The sequence below is a fragment of the Oratosquilla oratoria genome, chromosome 19, assembly GCF_046742065.1.
Source record: "Oratosquilla oratoria isolate Oo_2021 chromosome 19, ASM4674206v1, whole genome shotgun sequence".
NCBI classification, from domain to species: domain Eukaryota; kingdom Metazoa; phylum Arthropoda; class Malacostraca; order Stomatopoda; family Squillidae; genus Oratosquilla; species Oratosquilla oratoria.
The window spans coordinates 15,307,903-15,322,902 of record NC_134795.1 but is presented as its reverse complement, the minus strand read 5'-3'; the positions used below and the strand labels follow the sequence as shown (position 1 = coordinate 15,322,902).

General features: G+C 44.2%; 1 protein-coding gene across 2 annotated transcripts in view; it reads right to left on the bottom strand.

The window, feature by feature from the left end:
• Positions 1 to 15,000, bottom strand: part of LOC143035738 (uncharacterized) — a 358,135-nt gene that overhangs the window by 233,081 nt on the left and 110,054 nt on the right. For both annotated transcript variants that reach the window (XM_076202648.1, XM_076202649.1), the window contains exon 3: positions 6,062 to 6,168. In XM_076202648.1, the coding sequence (XP_076058763.1) occupies positions 6,062 to 6,163 (102 nt within the window). In that variant the 5' untranslated portion in view covers positions 6,164 to 6,168. The remainder of the gene's footprint in view (positions 1 to 6,061; positions 6,169 to 15,000) is intronic.

The window sequence follows — 15,000 nt, the reverse complement described above, 5'->3', positions numbered from 1 at the left end:
ATACATTTTAAAAACCACAATGCACTTTAATTCTAAGCCATCAAAGGCCGACATGCAGAAATTGAAATGCGGTACTGCCAAGGACGCGAACCCAGCATCCTCATGGCAAGTGCGGTAGTGACTTACCAACTAGGCTATCAAGATATATATTATATATATCTATATATATATATATATATATATATATATATATATATATACATATACATATCTATACTCTCTCCTTCTCTCTCCCTCTCCTTCTCTCTCCCTCTCTCTCTCGTAGGGCAATTGAAGAAATGAGCGCATAGACAATTTATGACAAGCAATAGTTTTCTGTGACAAATGTTTAGTAATTAAGTACAGAATATATCATGATATCTGTTCTTATTCAATTGTATGTTTTGTTCGTGTCCTCATTTATATCTATTTCTCATTCAGTCATATCCATTCATTAGTTTATTTTAATTATTGATTTATTCACTGTTTATTTATCTATTTGTACATTTCACTTATTTATCATTTTATTTATTTATTAGTTTATCTATTTAGTTATTTAGTTAATTTCATTTATTTCTTCATTTATCTGTTTATCTATTTTCTTATATATTGTGAGGGTTGCCAACTGTCTTATTTATTAATTTATTTATTCAGTTATTCTGTTTATCTATTTTCTTATATATTGTGAGGGCTGCCAACTGTCTTATTTACTAATTTATTTATTCAGTTATTTAGTTAATTTCATTTATTTCTCCATTTATCTGTTTATCTATTTTCTTGTATATTGTGAGGGATGCCAACTGTCTTATTTATTAATTTATTTATTCAGTTATTCTGTTTATCTATTTTCTTATATATTGTGAGGGATGCCAACTGTCTTATTTATTCATTAATTTATTTATTTAGTTATTTTCATTTATATCTTCATTTATCTGTTTATCTATTTTCTTACATATTGTGAGGGTTGCCAACTGTCTTATTTATTTATCAGTTTATCTATTTAGTTATTTTCATTTATATCTTCATTTATCTGTTTATCTATTTTCTTATACATTGTGAGGGTTGCCAACTGTCGGTCCTCTTTCACTGATTCACTTGTTTTCTTTCGACAACCAATAAACGTTCGCCAACTGGGCCGTCAAACTTGTGCACCACGCTGTAAGGCCTCTACTCCCCACAGAGCGGAGCAGCAATATTTCGACTCCGTCCATGGCAAGAAGGAAAGTGAAAATAGAAGACGAGCTCGAGGAACAGGGAGGTTGGGTTGGGTTGGTTTGGGTTGGTTTGGTTGGTTTGGGTTGGTTTGGGTTGGGTTGGGTTGGGTTGGGTTGGGTTGGGTTAGGTTGTGTTAGGTTGGGTTAGGTTGGGTTAGGTTAGGTTAGATTAGGTTAGGTTAGATTAGGTTAGGAAATAATCGAAGGAGGTGGGAGGAGGAGTAGGAAGGAAGGAGAGGGAGGAGGGGAGGGGATGGGGAAAGGAGAAGGAATGGGAAGGGGGAGGAGGTATAAGGAGGGGGAAGGGGAGGTGGGTGAGAAAGAGGAGGGGTGAGGAGGGGGAAGGGGAGAAGGGAAGGGGAAAGGAGGAGGGAGAAGAGGTATAAGGAGGAGGAGGAAGGGGAGGGGAATGAGCAAGGGGAGGGAGGAGGAGGGGGGAGGGGAGAAGGGGGAGAAGGGAGGATGAGAGATGGGGAATGTGGAGGGGGAGGATGGAGGAGGATGTGGAGGTATGGGAACGGGGGAGGGGAAGGAAGGAAGCTGGAAGAGGGAGTGGAATGAGGGAGGGGGAAGGGGGGAAGGGGGAAGGGGGAGGAAGGAAGGGAGAGGAGGGGGAAGGTGTTACAGAGAAAATGACTCCAATAATTTTCTTTCTCCTTTTTTTTTTCAGAAAATGAAGCGCACAAAAGTTTGTGATTTATAAAAACAATAGACTTGTGTGAATGAGAAGACCGAGAGGATGTGGGAGAGGGGGTGAGGGGGAGAGGGGGAGGGGGAGGGGAGAGGAGGATGGGTAGGGGGAGGGAAGGGTGAGGGGAGGAGGGGGAGGGGGAGGGGGAGGGGAGGGAGAGGGGGAGGGGGGGAGGAAGGGGGGTAAATATGAAATGAAACGTTGTGGGCCCACTGGAAGAAGAGAGAAGAAAAGAGAAAATAGAGCGGGAGGACGAGGAGGACAAGGAAGTGGAAGAGGAGGAGGAGGATAGGGAAGAGGAAGAGGAAGACTAGGCGAAAGAGAAAGGGAAAGAGGAGGGCTAGGAGGAGAAGGAAGAAGAAGAGGAAGAGAGAGGTGTATGACGAAAAGAGAGGGAAGAGGAGGAGGAACCGGAAAAAGGAGGAGGAACACGAGGAGTTGGGGAAAAGGAGGAGGAGGAACAGGAACAGGAGAAGAATAAATAGGAAGAATTGGAGGAGGACGAAGAGAAGAAGGAAGAGTGGGGTGAGGAAGACAAGGTGGAAGAGGAAGAGCAAGAGGAGGAAGGGGAACAGGAATAGGAGAAGAATGAGTAAGAGGAGGAGGAGGAGGAGGAGGAGGACGCAGAGGAGAGGGAAGAGAGTCAGGAGGAAGAGATGGAAAAGGAGGAAAAGATGAAAAAAGAGGAGAAGGAGGAGAAGGAGGAGGAGGAGGAGGAAAAGTTGAAAAAAGAGGAAGAGGAGGAGGAGGGAAAATATGTGGAAAGGGAAGAGGAAGAAAAAAGAGAAGAGGATGAGGAAGAGGAGAAGGAGGAGAAAAGGAGGAAGAGAAGAAGGGTGAAGAGGAAGAGGAAGGAGAAGAGAAGGATGACAAATAGGAGGAGGGATAATATGAGGAAAGGGAAGAGGAAGAGAAAAGAGAAGAGGATGAGGAAGAGGACTAGGAGGAGAAAAGGAGGAAGAGAAGAAGGATGAAGAGGAAGAGGAAGGGGCAGAGAAGAATGACAAAGATGAGAATGAGAAAAAAGAGGAGGGGAAGAAAAACAGAAATAAAGATGGAAAGAGGAGGAGGAGGAAGAGGAGGAAGAGGAGAAGGAGGGGAAGAAGAAGAGAAAACAAGAAGGAAGAGGAAGAGGAAAGTGAAAAAGAGGAAGAGAAGTGGAAGAGGACCAGCAGGTGCATGGAAGGGGGAAGGGAGAGGAGGAGGAAGAAGAGGAGACTAAATAGGAGAAAGAGCTGGAAAGAGTGAAGAAGGAAGAGATGATGGAGAAAAAGGAGAAAGTGAAGGAGGAGGAAAAAGAAGGGAGGAAGGGGGAAGGTGGGGAAGGAAGAGGAGGAGGGAAGGAGGGCAAGGAGCCGAAGGACAGGAAGGTGGGGGACGAAGGGAAGACGGGAAAGAAGAGGAGGGAGTGGAGGAAGAAGGAAGGAAAGTAGAGGAGAAAAGGGAAGGGAAGGGAGGAAGAGGAAGGAGAGGAGGAAGTAGGAAGGAAGGAAAGTAGAGGAGGAAAGGGAAGGGAAGGGAGGAAGAGGAAGGAGAGGAGGAAGTAGGAAGGAAAGTAGAGGAGGAAAGGGAAGGGAAGGGAGGAAGAGGAAGGAGTGGAGGAAGTAGGAAGGAAGGAAAGTAGAGGAGGAAAGGGAAGGGAAGGGAGGAAGAGGAAGGATTGTGAGGAGGGGATGGAGAGGAAGGAGGAGGGAAGAAGGGTAGGAGGAAAGGAATAGGAAGGGAGGAGAAGAAGAAAGGGTGAGGATATCTTAGAAATCTCAGTAAAACAATGTACAGTTATCCTCTCTCCTTTCTCTCTATATTGATACACTTATTCTTACTTATTTACTTTCTTACTTCTTCATTTATTGCTTCTGAATTATTTAGGCTAAAACTTCTTTTGATTCGTTTTTCCAATGCATTTCACTGCATCAAAAAGATGATATGATATATATGGGAAGGGGGGGGAGGAGGAATGTACGAGTGTGAGGAGAAGGAAGAGAAGAAGGAGGATGAGGAGGAGATGAAGAAGGTGGACATGAAGGAGGAGGAGGTGAAGGAATAGGAGGAAGAGAAGGAGAAGGAAGAGGAGGAGAAGGAACAGAGGAAGAAAAAAAAAACAAAGAGTACGAAAACGAGTATGAAACGATACGAATACAAGTCGAAGTAGTAGGATGATGATGATGACCAGAAGGAGGAGGAGGAGGAGGAGGAGGGGGACGAGGAGAGGAGGCGGAGGAAGAGGAGAGGGAGGAGGAGGAAGAGGAGGAAGATGAGGGAGAGGAGGAAACTGGGGAAGGGAAGTACAATTTGTTTAAGTGTCTTGGTTTGCACCATGAATGGAGTATTGAGAGTACATTACATACTTTACCTATAGTCCCACTTCCTATTCTAACCATCTGAGACTCCACCATCTACATCACTATCAACACCACCTTCACCACTGCCACCATCACTATCACCATCGTAACCGCTACCGCCAACACCACCATATCAACAAATATCACCAAAACCCCCAATCATCCCAACCAAACTTCACCTTTGTCCCCACCCTATCACCAAACCTCCTACCATCGAAACTTTTACCACCAACACGAACAAATCTACCCTTCCACCACCTACAACGACACCTCTACCATTCCACCACCACCACGAACACGCCACTACCAGTCCCAACTACCAACCCAGCACCATCAAGCCCATCATCACCCCACACTACTATCACTACTCCGACCACCACTAGTGACATCATCACTATTTTCATCTTCATAATTACCATCATGACCTCCTCCATATCCACGTGCACCACAACTACCATGCAACCAGCCCAACTACACCTAGGGCGTTGGAGAAGACGTTGAACGCTTCCAACGAGCGCGTGCGCGTGCGCGTTAGTGAGCTCGGGATCAAAATATGGCGCAGATACATAACAACTTTTGTCCCAAACTTGGACGCTCTCCTCGTTTGCTTTCCGAATAAATAAACAAGGCCCGGAATCATTCGCTCGTTACTTGGGCCTCATACACGGGCATCTGAACCAACTAGGTTCCCAAGTGTCGAAGAAGGTGTGTATTTTTGTTTCAAACAGGAGCACTAATCACAATGTTATCCTGACTTGAAGCATCAGGCATATTCATATCCTCAGAAGCGCTTACAAAGTATGTACGCACGCACACACACAACCACGCACGCACACACACACACACACACACACACAAACACACACACACGCACACATATGTACATCCGAGGGGGTAACTGCTTTTGATCACAAGGCCAGCATGTGATCCATTTTCTCTCTTAGATCTAACATAAAGCTATGAACAGACACATCCTATTCCTTACGAAATCCAAGTCTATTACATAAATATTATTTCTTTTGAAGTTAAACTTATGCGTTTAGGTAGATAAGGACTGGTGCAGGGTTAATAAATAAGCAAATATATTAGTTTAGTTGGCTGAAGACACTGAACAAGGTAAAATATGGCCGGAGTTCAAAGTGAGGTTATTTCTGAAACGATTGTATCAGAACTGATTCTGGTTATGATAATGACATTTGGACCGAAGAGTTTGAAAGTTTATATTTGAAGTTATTACAGGAACACCTCAAACCACGAATTTGACCCTTTCAAGGTCCGACCTATACCGATTTCCAGCAGTGCCTGTTACCTGCCGCAGCAGTCCAAGCGCATAGGGCAAAGGTGACGGATTTGGTCGTAGCTGCACGGCTTCTGGCGTAGGCTCCTCACCGTCTTCTTTTTCTTCTTCTTTTTCTTCTTATTTTCCTTCTTCTTCTTTTTCTTCTTTTTTTCTTCGCGTTCTTTGCGTTCTTCTTCTTCTTCGCGTTCTTCTTCTTCTTCGCGTTCTTCTTCTTCTTCGCGTTCTTCTTCTTCTTCTTCTTCGCGTTCTTCTTCTTCTTCTTCGCGTTCTTCTTCTTCGCGTTCTTCTTCTTCTTCGCGTTCTTCTTCTTCTTCGCGTTCTTCTTCTTCTTCGCGTTCTTCTTCTTCGCGTTCTTCTTCTTCTTCGCGTTCTTCTTCTTCTTCGCGTTCTTCTTCTTCTTCGCGTTCTTCTTCTTCGCGTTCTTCTTCTTCTTCGAGTTGTTCTTCTTTTTCATAATGACCCCAAATCCTGACCGGAAGTTCCTCCAGGACCTAACCTAAGAACACTCCTGTCGAAGAGGCACAATAGTACTTACCCGATCCTGAACGAGCCTGAGGGAGAGGAGGAGGGAGAGGAGAGACGCCGAGAGAAGGAAGAGGAGGACGTTCCGTCGCGCTAAGCAGATGACCAGAGCCATGACACCTGTAGGGGTTAGAAGGAAAAGGAACATCTTGAGGTTCGAGTTCAATCCTCCAGGACTCACTGCAGGATCCCCTTCGGAGTCCGTGCAGCCATTGTGTCCTATTAAGAATAATCAGGTTTTATTAAGTTTGTATGTATAGCAAGAAGTTCTTATGAATTCTTGGGTGTGTTGGAATGTCTATGGACATGAATATAGTCTGACATCAGTATTATCAATTTCACCATACAGATCAGATGCAAGCTCTGGAGCGTGACCCTAATCTACACCTCTGGGTTCTGCCGTTGCAGAGGGGGGTTGGGAAGCAATGAATGTGTGACTTAATCAGGGACTGAACTCAGGCTTCTCGCGTCCCGGGCAAGACCGCCAACCACTAGGGTGACCAGATTTAGCATAATTATGTTAAATTCAGCATTTTTTGTCATAAAACAACGCCGTATTGATTAAAAATATAACAGGAACCGATCGTATGGGGAACAAATGGTTTAGCATTATCTTTGCCAATCTAGCATAATTTCAGTTTTTGTCTATCGTATTCCCGATTGAGAGGTCCCAATAAAGAACTGGTTGTGTGTGTTTGTTCTAGTCTTGTGCTTATAATTCTCTTTATCTCCTTCTGTACCGGATGACACTTTTTCTTCCAGTCTGGATCCCACCTGACTGACCAAATAGGTAGAGAGGACTCCCTTGTTACTCAGTGAATTACTTCCCTTTTTTTTCTTCTTTTTTGTCTGGATGTCTTATTAGGGTAGCTTAAAAAATCCTCCTCCTCCTCCTCCTCCTCCTCCTCCTCCTCCTCCCCCTTCTCCTCCTCCCCCTCCTCCTCCCCTTCTCCTCCTCCTCCTCCTCCTCCCCCTCCTCCTCCTCCTCCTCCCCCCCCGCCCCTCACCACCCAGGCGAGCTAATGAGAGGAAGATGCCCTCCTCGTTTAGCATTTCAAAGACGAAAGACCTCCCCCCCCCCACGCTTGTTTGCTTAAACTTATTCGACTCCCATCGCCTTGAAATGACCCCACCACCCCCACCATCGTACCCCCATTGACCTGACGTAGGACGGGCCCCCAAATAATGACCTCTTTTATTCTCTCTCTCTCTCTCTCTCTCTCTCTCTCTCTCTCTCTCTCTCTCTCTCTCTCTCTCTCTCTCTCTCTCTCTCTCTCTCTCTCTCTCACTGTGTGTGTATTTACCTAGTTGTATTTAGCTAGTTGTATTTTACGGGAAGGGGAACTATGCTTGTGGTGTCCCGTCTTCATATTTCATTTATCTGTGTGTTTGTGTGTGTGTGTGTGTGTGTGTGTGTGTGTGTGTGTGTGTGTGTGTGTGTGTGTGTGTGTGTGTGTGTGTGTGTGTGTGTGTGTGTGTGTGTGTGTGTGTGTGTGTGTGTGTGTGTGTGTGTGTGTGTGTGTGTGTGTGTGTGTGTGTGTGGTGTGTGTGTGCGTGTGCGTGTGTGTGTGTGTGTGTGTGTGTCTGTCTGTGTCTGTCTGTGTCTGTGTGTCTGTGTGTCTGTGTGTGTCTGTGTGTCTGTGTGTGTCTGTGTGTCTGTATCTCTCTCTCTCTCTCTCTCTCTCTCTCTCTCTCTCTCTCTCTCTCTCTCTTTGGAGGGTATGGGTTTCTCGAAAGAAGTTCTTCGGGAAATTCGGGAAGACACACGAAGACGCATACCGAACACGAGAACGAGATTCAGAACTCTTCCGAGTGTTTTCTTCTTGGAAATAGATACAAATCGAATCTTCCTGAGAATGAGCTCTTTCGATAGCGATTCTCTCTCTCTTTTTGGGGGTAGGGGTTTCTCGAAAGAAGTTCTTCGGGAAATTCGGGAAGACACACGAAGATGCATACCGAACACAAGAACGAGATTCAGAACTTCCGAGTGTTTTCTTCTTGGAAATAGATACAAATCGAATCTTCAAATACTGAAGAAGGAGCTCTTTCGATAGCGAGATAAACCACGGCCAGGGTACAATGGCTCCCCTAAGAAATATCTTGACTCTTCCACATCAAATCGAACAATATGTCGACAACAAATCCCATAGGTCTGCTTGTTATCCCCTTACGTTCTGTATAGTAACTTCTTCTTTCATTCCCACTGTCGCCAGATGATTTTATTCAGCTGAGGACAAAATCCCGCGCTGAAGAGGTCCAATGAGCACTATAACATGAGATACCATCCGCGTGATTGAAAGAGTGACTAATACTTGAAAGCAGAGAATTACTCTCACTACGGTCACTTAGAGTAACTCTCTTCTTAGAGTCATTTTTATGATAATTCATTTCATCCATAGGATTAGAGAGTTAATCTCGTTACTAACTCACGAGAAGTAACTCCCTTACCGGTGTCATTATTTAATAATTCAATTAGTCCATGGAAACAGAGAGTTACTCTCGTCACAAACTAACTCCTCTCATGAGGCCCCTCTCAAGGCAATTACGGTGATTATGACGTAGTCACGTGACGAGAGGGCGAGATAACGAGCAAGAGAGGACGGGGAGGGGGAGGGGGAGGGGGGAGGGGGGAGGGGAGAGGGAGGGGGGAGGGGAGAGCTGATCCAAGAAAATCTAGCAATTATTATAACGTTATATCCTGGTTGTAACTTACAACCTCAACGCACATTCTTTACGTCTCGAACTAGTGACTTTGACAGTAACATCGGATCAACTTCTATTACGTCACAGAAGGAGGAGGAGGAGGAGGAGAACAGAGGACAAGGATAAGGGTGAGGATGATGATGAGGGTGATGATGAGGGTGATGATGAGGATGATGGTAATGGTAATGGTAATTATAATTATGATTGTAATTGTGATGGTGATGGTGATGGTGATGGTGATGGTGATGGTGAGGATGAGGACTGAGGTTGAGTTTGAGGTTGAGTTTGATGATGAGGATGAGGATGATGAGGGTGAGGGTGAGAGTGAGAATTATGGTGAGGATGATGGTGATGGTGAGGATGAGGGGGAGGATGAGGATGAGGGTGAGGATGAGGATGAGGGTAATAAGTATGCGTAAGGTGCGTTAGGGTCAGGGTGAGGATTACGGTGAGGGTGTGGATGAGGATGAGAGAATACGGATGAAGATGAGGATGAGGATGAAGATAATGGAAAAGGTGAATCAAATGAAAAAAATGAATAAGAACAAAATGAAGATGAATGAAATGAATCAAATGAATGAGTAAGATCAGTAAAATGAATAAGATGAATACGGTTAAGATGATGAATAAGGTACTGTTAAGATGAAGAAGATGAATATAAGAATGGAGATGATAATGAAGATGAAAAATGAAGAATGGAAAAAAGAAGACGATGAAGAAAGATGGAGATGAAGATTACATGAAAATGAAGACGAAGAAGATGATGAAGAAGATGAGGATAAAGATGAGGTGAGATTGGGAAAGGGAAAGTGAAGAGATGAGGAGAAAGAGAGATAATAAAGAGGAAGAAAAAAGAGAATATGAAGAGAGAAAACCACAATAAACGTTAGGGGGAGTCCAGAAGAGGAGGGAGGGGGAGGGGGAGGGGGAGGAGAAGTGGGAGGGGGAGGGGAGGGGGAGGAGGAAGAGGGGAGGGAAAATGTTGAAGTGGACGAGAGGTAGATACAACAGGTTTGCTTATGTGGAATATTACGAGGGGCCAAGAAGACAGTACGAGGGGGGAAGGGGGAAGGGGGGAAGGGGGGAAGGGGTGGCAGGATAAGTAAGGGGAAGACAAAAGGTCAGGGGAAGGGGGAGGGGAGACGGAGAGAACGTAGGAATGGAGGGGAGGGGAGGGGAGAATTAGTAGGGGAAGACGAGGGGGAAGACGAGGAGGAAAATGAGGGGGAAGGAGAAAGGGAAGGATAAGGAGGGGAAGGGGAAGGGGAAGGGGTGAGGGAAGAGGAGGGGGAAGAGGAGGGGGAAGAGGAGGGGGGAAGAGGAGGGGGAAGAGGAGGGAGAAGAGGAGGGGGAAGAGGAGGGGGAAGGGGAGGGGGAGGAGGAGGGGGAGGGGAAGGAGGAGGGGGAAGAGGACGTGGGGAGGAGGGGGGGAGAGAGAGGAGAGAGGAGAGAGAGAGAGAGAGGGGAGAGGAGGAGAGAGAGAGAGAGAGAGGAGGGGAGAGAGAGGGGAGGAGAGAGAGGAGAGAGAGAGTGTTGAAGGAGAGAGAGAGGTGACACGTGTGAGACTAAGATGTATGGGGAACATGGGGAAAATGTCATGAGACAAACTGAGAGAGAGAGAGAGAGAGAGAGAGAGAGAGAGAGAGAGAGAGAGAGAGAGAGAGAGAGAGAGAGAGAGAGAGAGAGATGGAAGGAAAGCAAAAGAGAGTAAGAAGGCGGAACAGGAGGAGTCTCAGATAAAACTAGGAGGAACAGGAGGAACAAGAAAAGGAGGAGGAGGAGGAGGAAGAGGAGCAAGAGAAGGAGTAAGACGATGAGGAGGAGGAAGAGGAGGAGGAGGAGGCCAGGGACGGCGTGAAATGCAAAGCAAAGCTCTAATACAGTTTCGTTAATATAAAACTTTAGCGATGGATTTTTGAGTTTGACTTTCAACCCGATCGCTTCCTTTGTCTCGCGCTAATAGACTTGACGCTAACCGGAAAAGGAGGTGGAGGAGGAGGAGGAGGAGGAAGAGGAGGAGGAGGAGGGAAGGGGAAGACGGGGTGGGGGAGAATGAGGAAGGAGACATGGGAAGACTGTTGCGGAAGATAAGAGATGGGAGGTGGAGGGTGAGGAAGAGGAGGAGGAGGAAGAGGAGGAGGAAGAGGAGGAGGAGGAGGAAGAGGAGGAGGAGGAAGAGGAGGAGGAGGAGGAGGAAGAGGAGGAGGAGGAAGAGGGAGGAGGAGGAAAAGCAGCAGTAGGAGGAGCAGGAGTAGAGGGAGGAGGAGGAGGAGGAAGAGGAGGAGGAGGAAGAGGAGGAGGTAGAGGAGGAGGAGGAGGAAGAGGAAGAGGAGGAGGAAGAGGAGGAGGAAGAGGAGGAGGAGGAGGAGGAGGAGGAGGAGGAAGAGAGAAGAGGAAAAGCAGCAGTAGGAGGAGCAGGAGTAGAGGGAGGAGGAGGAGGAGGAAGAGGAGGAGGAGGAAGAGGAGGAGGAAGAGGAGGAGGAGGAAGAGGAGGAAGAGGAGGAGGAGGAAGAGGAGGAGGAAGAGGAGTAAGAGCTGGAGGGTAAGAGAAGAACGAGGAAAGAATAGAGTAAGGGAAGAAGGGCGAGGAGGAGGAGGAAGAGGAGGAGGAGGAGGAGGAGGAGGAGGTCGAGGAGGAGGAGGTCGAGGAAGAGGTGGGGTGTAGGGGGTGGAATTGGAGGTGGAGAAGAAGGTGGAGGTGTAATATGGAGGAGGTGGAGGTAGAGGTGTTGGTGGAGGTAGAGTAGGAAGACGAAGGAGGAGGAGGAGAAGTAGGTGGAGGAGATGGAAGTGGAGGAAGAAGTGGAGGAAGAGGTTGAGATGGAAGAGGAGTAGGTGGAGTAGGAGTGAGAGTAGGGAGTGAAGAAGAAGGCGAATGAAGAGGTGAGGAGGTGAGGAGGATAGGGGAGGAGGAGGAGGAGGAGGAGGATAGGGGAGGAGGAGGAGGAGGAGGAGGAGGAGGAGGAGGAGGAGGAGGAGGAGGAGGAGGAGGAGGAGGAGGAGGGAGGAGGAGGAGGAGGGGAGGAGGAGGAGGATAGTGAGAATATGAGTGAAGAAGAAAAATGGGAGGAGGGAAATGAGGAAGTAGAGCAAGAGGGAGAGCAGGAGGGATGGGAGGGCAAGGGGAGGGAAGGGAGGGAGGGAGGGAGGGGGAGAAATTTACGAAGAAATCCATTCCTGTACCTATAGTCGGGGAAGAACGACAGGAAATACACAAGAAATATTCCATTTCCCAAAACAGACAGAAGGCTGCAGGAGGAGGAAAAGGAGGGAGAGGAGGAAGAGGAGGAGGAAGAGGAGGAGGAGGAGGAGGGGAGGAAGGAGGAGGAGGAGGAGAGGAGGAGGAAGATGAGAAAGCGGAGGAGGAGGAGGGGGAGGAAGAGGAGGAAGAAGAGGAGGAGGAAGAAGATGAGTAGGTAGAGAAAGAGGAGGAAGAAGAGAAGGAAAAGGAGGAGGAGAAGGACTAGGAGGTGGAGGAGGAAGAGGACGAGGAAAATGAGGAGGAGGAAAAGGAACGAGAAAGAGGAAAAATAGTAGGAGACAAAGAAGATGAGGATGATGACGAGGAGGAAGAAGAAGATAAATGTAAAAAGAAATGGAGGAAGAGGAGATGGAGGAAGAGAAGATGGAGGAAGAGGAGATGGAGGAAGAGGAGATGGAGGAAGAGGAGATGGAGGAAGAGGAGATAGGGACAGCAATGGAGGCGAATCTGGAGAACAAATCGAGATCAAAACTTCTGGAGAACTTGGAGATAAGAGGAAATGGAGGATACAGATGGAGACGATTGGACTGCCGAAGAACAAGGCAGGAGACAAAGTAGAAGAAATAAATAAGTAAATAAATCAATAAAAAAAAATAATAATAATAAAAAAAGTGTGGAAAACAGTACAAAGATAAATGAAAATAAATAAGAATAAATAAATAAAAATAAAAAATGAATAAAAATAAAAATAAATAAATCAATAGATAAATAAATGAATAATGATAATGATAATAATAATAATAATACTGGAGAGAATAATTAATCAAACGAATAATAAAGATATTTCCAGTGGTTTTAGCACTTCTGACCTGCCAGTATAAGTTAAAGATCATCAGCATTACTCCATAATTACCTCTGCTCCGTAGGGGTGCCACTAACGTACCTAAAGGATTGAATTGAAAGCATAAAACTTATACAGCTAATGCTGAGTAGAGGGTGACAAAGAGATGAAAATATATAACAAGGTCTATTAAGAAATAACCATTACGAAAATGGAAAAAGAAAATCAAAAAAGAAAAAAGAAACAAAGGTGAAATAAAAAAAGGAAAAAAAACTAAACGAAAGAAAATGGAGTAAGAACGAAGAGAAAAATAATAAAGAAAAAGAGAAAAAAGAAAGAAAAAGAAATGCAGTAAGAAAGAAAAAATAATGAAAAAAGAAAGAAAAATAATTGAAAAAAGCAAGACAATAACAAAGAACGAATGAGAAAGAAAGAACAATGGAAAAAAGGAGAGGAGGAAAACAAGAGAAGAGAAAAGAAAATGATAGAAAGATTAACAATATTGAAATACGGAAAGAAAAATAAAAGAAAAAAAATAAAGAAAAGAAAGCACATCAAATAAACAATAATAAAGAGGTCGAACGAAAAGATCAACTTCAGAGTACCAAAATAAAATAAATTCTTTGACAACGACAAGATTAAAATATAGAAAAAAAATAGAAATATAGAAACCATAAAGATATCTAATGATAAAAAAATACAGAAAAATATGAATATTATATAGTGTACAGAAAATAATAGTTTGTACAAATAATCGAAATCTAAAAATGTTGCATGACGTCATATCTGAAGACCAGCCAGTCAGAAGAAGAGGCATGACGTCACGACTGAGGACCAGCCAATCAGAAGAAGAGGCGACATGGCGTCGCGACTGAAGACCAGCCAATCAGAAGAAGAGGCGACATGTCGTCACAACTGAAGACCAGCCAATCAGAAGATAAGGCGACATGAAGTCACGAATCGTTTACTGTGATATAAAATGAGGGAAAGATGTGTTATTTTGTTGAGCAGAATGTTAAATTACTGAAGGATGATCAGCTAGCCCCCCAAGGCCGCTAAAGGCGAAGCCGAGCCCCGGTGAAGCCGGGACGGGCACAGCCCGGGGCTCGTAAAAATATAAGAATTAATATAAGAATAAAAAGTAACATCCAATACGGAAGAAAACAATGAAAAAAAAAATCACCAAAAGTCTCTTAGGCTCTTCCAAGTCCTTTTTGAAAAGGCAAAATAAGTAAAGAAGTGAAATAGAAAGTGTGAAATAGGAAATGTGAAATAGGAAATGTGAAATAGGAAATGTGAAGATCCCGTAAAAAGAAAAGAAAAATCGAAATGACAGAAAAAACAATGGAATTGTCAGTCACGTGACTCCCAGTCGCCATATTAGATCCTGGTGGTCGCCAAGGGATTTTATTCAGCTGAGAGAAGACCTTGTAAAGAAGCGGAGGCGGGATTGATAATAATACAAACATAATCAAACAAACCAATCACTATACATCATTGATGATATTCAACAACAATCCGCATTTCACAACAATATTGATAAATTATGAGATAATATTGACAGTAAATTTATATCGGTATACTGTAACAATAAGGATAATAATTTAAGTCAATTAGAAATAAATAAAAGGATGAGAACCACGTGAGTAAGAGGAAAGGATGAAATTGAGAAAAAGAGGTTAAAAGAATAAACAAAGAAATTTGAAATAAAACGAGAAATAATCAGACAAGATTCAGAAACATCAAATTATAAATGGATAAACATGCATTCAAATAAATGTACAAATGAATAAAGAAATAGGTAAAAGAAAATAAATAATAAAAATTATAATTGATGATGATGATGATGATGATGATGATGGTGATGGTGATGGTGATGGTGATGGTGATGGTGATGGTGATGGTGATGATGATGATGATGATGATGATGATGATGATGATGATGATGATGATGATGATGATGATGATGATGATGATTACGTTAACAACGATGACAATGATAGTTATTGTAATGAAAAGAATGTTCAAAAGTATAAAAAATATATGAATGATAAGAATGAAAATGATAATTACCACGTATAATAGCCATAAGAAGAACAAGAAGACGAAGAAGAAGAAGAAGACGAAGAAGAACGAACCAAGAACAGCAAGAACAGCAATAACAACAGTAACTAGGTAAAAAGAGATGCGAAAAGGCAAAAATCTA